Source organism: Microtus ochrogaster, chromosome 18 (assembly GCF_000317375.1).
Source record: "Microtus ochrogaster isolate Prairie Vole_2 chromosome 18, MicOch1.0, whole genome shotgun sequence".
NCBI classification, from domain to species: domain Eukaryota; kingdom Metazoa; phylum Chordata; class Mammalia; order Rodentia; family Cricetidae; genus Microtus; species Microtus ochrogaster.
In genome coordinates, this window is record NC_022020.1 from 32,357,886 (window position 1) to 32,364,911 (window position 7,026).

Sequence of the window (7,026 nt, forward strand, 5' to 3'; positions counted from 1 at the left end):
GCTGAACAGGGCTTGGTGCAAAGGACAGGTTATTAAGGGTGCTCTAATTTGAATTTTGTTGCTGTGATAAAATATCTTGCTGAAAAATATCAAATGGGAGGAAAGGGTTATTTGACATACAATGCAGAGTTACCGTCTATCATTTTGGGGAAGTTGAGGCAAGAACTCAAGCAGCTGGTCATATCAACAGACAAGAGCAAAGAGAATAAACACATTCTTGCTTGCTTTTTCTCAGTTTGCTTTCTTCATTTTTACCTAGTCCAGGCCAGGCTAGAGAATATTGTCACTTCTGGTGGGCTGGGTCAGCTAATAATCAAGTTAGTCTCCCACAGATATGTTTATAGGCCAACTTAATCTAGATATTTCATCAGCTGAGGCTCTTCCCAGGTGTTTCTGGTTTGTGTCATGTTCCAGCTTAGTGGGGTGGCAGCATGAGGCTGGCTGTGTTCCAACATAGTAGGGCAGCATGAGGCTGGTCATGTTCCAACACAGTAGGGCAGCATGAGGCTGGTTGTGTTGCAACATAGTAGGGCAGCATGAGGCTTGTTGTGTTGCACCTGCAGTCAGAAAGAGTGCTGAATGCTGGTGCCCATCTTGCTTTCTCTTTTATTCCTTCTGGGACAGCCCACCTCACTTAACCTAGAATCAAGTTAATTCTCAGTAATAACTCTCACCACCACCCTAACTAAAAGAAGATAGTTCTAAAACAGCACTTGAGTCCTCTTGTCTCGTGAGTGCAGTAAACTTGAGTGTTTCTGTTCTGGTGTGAAGGGCAAATGCTTCACTCAGCTCCCAGCCCTGGTCATACAGATGTCTGTTGGCTGGAGACTGCTTGTTTGTTCCCTGCAGCTCAGACTCAAAATAACCACACAGAAACTGTATTAATTAAATCACTGCTTGGCCAATCACTTAAGCGTATTTCTAGCTAGCTCTTATATCTAGAATTAACCCATTTCCATTATTTTATATTTTACCACGAGGTTTGTGGCCTACTGACAAAGTTCCAGCTGGCAGCTTGAGTCTTTCCTCTCTGGTGGCTCCATGGCATCTCTCTACTCCGCCTACTCTCTCTATATCTCGTCCAGCTTGTCTATATTCTGATAAGCCATTGGCTGAAAGCAGCTTATTTATTCACCAATAAAAGCAACACATATACAGAAGGACTTTCCAAACCAGATGTTTCTTGGCACTTACAGTGGCACCCTCCTGAGAACCCTGTGCCCTACCTTGCACGTCTGCTGTCCTGTTCAGTTGCAATCTCTACCCTACACCCCTGTACTCACATCTAAGAATATACTATCCATTACTTCTGACTAATAAATTCACTAACTGCCTTACTTTGGTAATCATGCATCTCACCCCCACATCCCAACTCTCTGAATTTGGGGGGGTGGGGCTCATCCTCAGGGTTCAGGCTCGAGGTAGTGTCTGCCTTCAGCCCTTCAACAGTTGAAGTGATGGGAACTGTGTAGAAAGAATGAGACGAGAGTGGTGATTGTAATTGTTAATTGTGGGTCAAAAGACAGCACAGGAAATAATGCAGGCCACCTTGGTGTGGCTCTGAATTGCATTTGCTGGCTGCAGTGTGAAGATGGCCTAGTGATCTGTCCGACCATGACAGTCTTCTAAAGATCCTATTGCCTTTAGTTGGTGTGGTAGAATTTGCTGAACAAATTCAAGTATCATCAAGTAGGGAACTGGATTTATAGTCAAAAAAATTGCTGCAGAAAGAATGAAGAGTGGCCATTCTGTTTTGAGGTTCTCTTATCAGGCATGACCACCAGAACACAAATTATTTAACTGATGATTTTAGTTTACATATAAGGAGAGTCTTGGGTATCTTCTCTGTTCCTTATCACCGGAAGTAGCCTTTGGCAGTTTGGCTACTACCTGTTTCCTGACTTCTAGGAAGGTCAGAAAACAATGCTGTATAGATTTGGTGCTTCCATTTGATACGTTCTGGCTTGTTAGTTGGGACCTAGTGAAAAAGTTTAGTGCCAAACAGTAGTCTCCTATAAGCTGTCACATCTAATCCAGAAAATCTCTACTGCGAATAATGTTCCCCCTTTTAGGGGACATTTGCAACTATCTGGAGATGGTTTGGTTGTGGCATCTTGACAGGTAGTTTACCCAGATGGAGGCTGAGGATGGTGCTGAACATCCTTCAGTGTGCAGAGCGGCCCCTTTTGCTAACATTACCTGCTTTGAAAGATCAGCAGTGCCATGATCCAGCCATGGTGGCACATGCCTTTAATCCCAGCACTGTGTTAGCAGAGACAAGCAGGTGGATCTCTGAGTTTGAGGTCAGATTGGTCTACAAAGCAAGCCCCAGGCCAACCTGGGCTACATGGTGAGACCCTGTACGAAAACAAACAAAAAGGCAAAGCTACAAAACCAGACAGTGTTTTGTTGAGAGAATGCAAAGAAGGAAACAGCAAGGACTGGGAGCACGGAGTTGTGAGTTGTTCATTTTCCATTTCAGAAGCTGTATTGAAAAGACCCCGAACCTAGACAGGAAGTAAAGGTTGTGTTTATTGAGGAGTGGAGGTGAATTACCCAGCAAGAGAACTAGTTTCAGTGGGATTCTTTCCTCTGTGTGTCACCCACTGGGGATGTGGGATTTGGCCAGTGAATTTTCTCAGTTCATTCAAAGATTGTAACAGGTAATTTAGAGTCTGATCTGAGCATGTGCAGAATAAACCTCAGTGCGTATACACAGTTTTGGGGGCCGTTTCCCTGGAGTTCTCTTTCTAGTACTTCTGAATCCCTGGGCGGTGGTCCTGCCTGTTGAACATTGGAAGGACTTGGTCCTGGTGGACCTTTGGAATTCTCTGCCCCTGCATGTGTTAGCCCCCAGTTGCAGTAGGGTATACTGAAGAGTGGGGGAAATGTTATTTCATTTTGTTTCCCAAGCTTTCTCTTCACAATGTATTTATTTTTCAGAAAATAAGCCACGCCCTGTGGCAGGGCCAGAGGAATACTTATTTCTTGGCAGGAATACGAGTCGGTAGAAACATTTTAAAAGGTACATCACAGCTATCAGTATATGTAAAACATTTTTCTAGACTGCTAATGAAAATCTACAAAGATATCATTTGCCGCCAGTGAACAAATTTGACATTTCATGAGTCTAGGAGAGCATTGTTGTGGGGTACTCACCAGAGAAGACTGCTCGGACATGGATTTAAGTCAATAGGAAGTCTGTATTAGCCAGCCTGCTAGGTGTTCAGGACCCCAGTGTAGCACTGAGCCTTTCTCAGGGGAGTTTTTATGCACAAAACACATGTTCTGGGTTGATGTACTTCAGTTAAGAAGAACAGTTAGCCAGAAACAAAACTACAGAAGCTATAAAGCAAGATTGGTAATTTAGAGACTTTCCCAGAACTCTGTGAACTTTGATGGATTGGGTCTTTATTTTCATTTTGGCTGGTGATGTTGTCTACCTGCTGAGTTTTACAGCCTGAATGGTGCCTCCATCATGGAGTCAGTTGTGCTAAGGTCTGGAGCCCTGTTCAAGTGTAAATGTATTCAGAGTAGTCTGGTGCACTTGCATAGTGGAGGTAGTGTTTGTGAGGCCCTGACTATGAGTTAGGAGCTCGTGAGGTAGACCAAAGAGGGGAGAAAGAATATACAGGTGCGCTGTGTGTATGTGTGTGTGCATGCTTGCGTGTACTGTTGGTTGATTATTTGAATGTGATACTAGTGTTGTAATTTTAAATCTTTTTTTATTTGATTTGAAATTTGAGAACTGAAATAAAAAACACTTGGCATCATATCATAGCAAATAAATAACTCTCTACGACTAATTAGTTAAGTGGTAGCTCTTTTAATTAAAGTGATCCAAAAGGCTAGCGTTTATTTCATTTAGTTGAATTTGCTTCTAATGCTTGAAGAAAAAGGAGTCCCCAAATGCTCAGCCGTGAAAGAAGCACAGCTACTGCCGTTCTAACCTGTAAAATAAGACAACGGTTACCCTCATCACATCTGTATGTCTGCTGTGTGTTTCCGGAAAAAGCACTCATGCATACGCTTTCCTTCTTTCTTGACGTGTTTAAAAAGAACTTTGGGATTTTAAAAAATAAAACCATTTGGATCTAGACTCTGCGGGTGTGTTCTTGGGAAGTCCAGTATGTTAAAGAGAAACAGAAGTGCCATTTCTTCTGTCTGCAGTTGTCTCTTGTGTTGTTTATGTGTGGGGACTCAGTGGATGTCAGGCACTTTTGCTGAATTACAAAGACATTGGTGTGTAATCTTGTATTCTGAAGGAGGAAATCCCTGTGGTTTCCTCGTGTGCTCTAATTGGCTAGGAAGCCGTAAAGTTAATTTCTGTATTTGTGAACAATAGCTATACAACTCTTCAAAAAATTCTATTACAAATCTCTTTCAAACCACTTTTATCCGCACAACCCTCCTCCCTCAGTCCCTGTAGTGGTGGATTGCAGGCATTGCACCACCACACCCAACTCTTTTTTTTTTCTTTTTTTTTTTTCCGTTTATTTATTTTTTAAAGATTTCTGTCTCTTCCACACCACCTCCTCCCATTTCCCTCCCCCTCCCCCAATCAAGTTCCCCTCCCTTGTCAGCCCATAGAGCTATCAGGGTTCCCTGCCCAGTGGGAAGTCCAAGGACCACCCACCTCCATCCAGGTCTAGTAAGGTGAGCATAACTCTTTTTTTTTTTTTTTGGTTTTTCGAGACAGGGTTTCTCTGTGGCTTTGGAGCCTGTCCTGGGACTCCCTTTGTAGACCAGGCTGGCCTCGAACTCAGAGAGATCCGCCTGCCTCTGCCTCCCAAGTGCTGGGATTAAAGGCGCGCGCCACCATCGCCCGGCTCTAGGCTCAACTCTTAATACTCTTCCCAGGGCACTTCCTATCAGATACTGCTCTCCTTTCTAAGTTGGTGGGCAGGGTAAGGGAGTAGATATATTAAAATCAACTGTAGTAGTCTGTGAGCATAACTTCTGGGTGTGTTTTCTTTTTACAGCCGATTTATTTTGCATATTCCTAGCGAGGAACGAGATAATGCAATCCGAGTTTGCTTCCAGATTGAACTCGCCCATTGGTTTTACTTGGATTTCTACATGCAGAACACACCAGGATTACCTCAGTGTGGGATAAGAGACTTTGCCAAAGCTGATATCCTTTCTGTTGCTATAATGATCATCTCTCATTCTTTCTAATAAAATATTTTAGACGAATTTCCATTTGCCTTTCTTATAGTTTTTTAACCTCTAGAGAAAACAGACATAACAAACATAACAAAACATAACAAAAATAGGTCTGTGATGCACTTTTGTTTGTTCTTATTTCTTACAATACCGAAACGTGCACTGATTAGGAGTGAATTTTAGAAATAACTAGCCTATTTATGAGACAGTTCTGGTTCTTACTCTTGGTGTACCGTTTAACCAGGTGATCAGATCAAAGAAGCTGTTCTTCCTTGATAAGACACAGCTTAGTCAGATGTAGTGGTGCATGCCATTAATCCCAGCACTTGGTAGGTAGAGGGAGGCAGGCTAATCTCTGAGTTCAAGGCCAGCCAGGGCTACAAAGAAACCCTGTCTTGAAAAACAGATCAAAAAAAAAAAAAACCAGTTTGTTTTAATGTAGTAGTTATAAGAGGTTTACCTGAATGTTTAAGATTATAAATTAGCCAGACGATGGTGGTGCTCGCCTTTAATCCCAGCACTCAGGAGGCAGAGGCAGGTGGATTTGGATTTCTGTGAATTCAAGGCCAACCTGGTCTACAAAAGCTAGTTCCAGGACAAGCTCCAAAGCTACAGTGAAACCCTGTCTCGTAAAACCAAAACACAAGACAAAACAAAAAAAGATTATAAAATAAACTTTTCTACGTAGTCAAAAAAATGATAGGTTGCTGTATTAAATGTTCTCAGACTTTTAGAAATGGGGTAGAAAGATTTTAGACAACACATTTTTAAAGGAGATACAGTTTCCTCTGTAGACACAAGCAAGGAGTGAACAGACTTGCAGAGTTGGAAAATTCTAGAGAGCCTCTTAAATCTTGAGCAGGGTGATTTGAGTTATTTAGTGTATACAGTTCTTAGCCATTCAGTGTGTGTTGCAGTGAATGTCTCCACTAGATCGGTGTGTTTGAGCTAGCCTTAGAGCAGGTACAAATGACCCAAAAGACCAAACTAAGCTTCCGGTCACTTCCCAGATCCATAAAATTAGGGCTTCCTGGGGCTCTATAGAAAATAGATAGCAGTGTTTTTGAGATGTTAACATGGCAAGTATTTGAGCAAGCTCATCGGGTGAAAATGAAATCCAGGATGTGGTTGGTTGGTGACCTGAGCCATAGGCAAGCACTGGTACTTAAGAGAGGATAGGGATCCAGGCCGTGGTTCTAGGGCTCTAAAAGAACACTGTCAGAACAAGTGCTTAAACACTTGATCGAGTTGTTGTGTAGAAGTTGGTGATGCGTCAAAGAGAAATGGGATTATGTTGAGTACCACTTTAGCTGAAGGCTTGACGACTAGTCTGTACAGACAGAAGACCTTGCTTGTAAGAGTTATAACCGAGCTGTGGGAAAATTATTAATAACAAAACCCTTTGCTTTGGTCCTCTTATATAGACTTTAGGTTTTTCCAAAACAGCTGTTGTCTTGGGTTTCTGAATAAGAATTCGCTCATGAGTGTACTTGTAAGTTTTATACTTAATCCTAGTGTTACAGACATCAAAAACGTGATACAGACTTTTTCTTTTCACTTAGTTATATGGGCAAGGAACCTTTTGAGAAGGAACTCAGCTTTGTGAAATAACTGAATGGTATCTATGTGCCGGGCGATTTGCAGTGAACCAGGCAGGCTTGCCATTAGGGTCACGAGAGAAACAAAGATGCTCGCAAAACGCGTAAGAAGAAGAGCGTTCAGAGGACAGAGAGGAACCATACCAGATCCTGAGAGTGACCCCTAGATCATAAAGTCATTTGATTTCTTTGGTTCCCAGTTCCTTTCTTAACCTAATAAATAATATGTGAATGTTGCCTAATAAAAGAGTAAATTTGGAAG

At 42.2% G+C, this 7,026-nt stretch overlaps 1 protein-coding gene across 1 annotated transcript in view; it reads left to right on the forward strand.

Moving 5' to 3' along the window:
* Window positions 1–7,026, forward strand: part of Dcp2 (decapping mRNA 2) — a 34,579-nt gene that overhangs the window by 8,490 nt on the left and 19,063 nt on the right. The window contains exon 2 of the mRNA XM_005356061.2: window positions 4,983–5,134. Within this exon, the coding sequence (XP_005356118.1) occupies window positions 4,983–5,134 (152 nt within the window). The remainder of the gene's footprint in view (window positions 1–4,982; window positions 5,135–7,026) is intronic.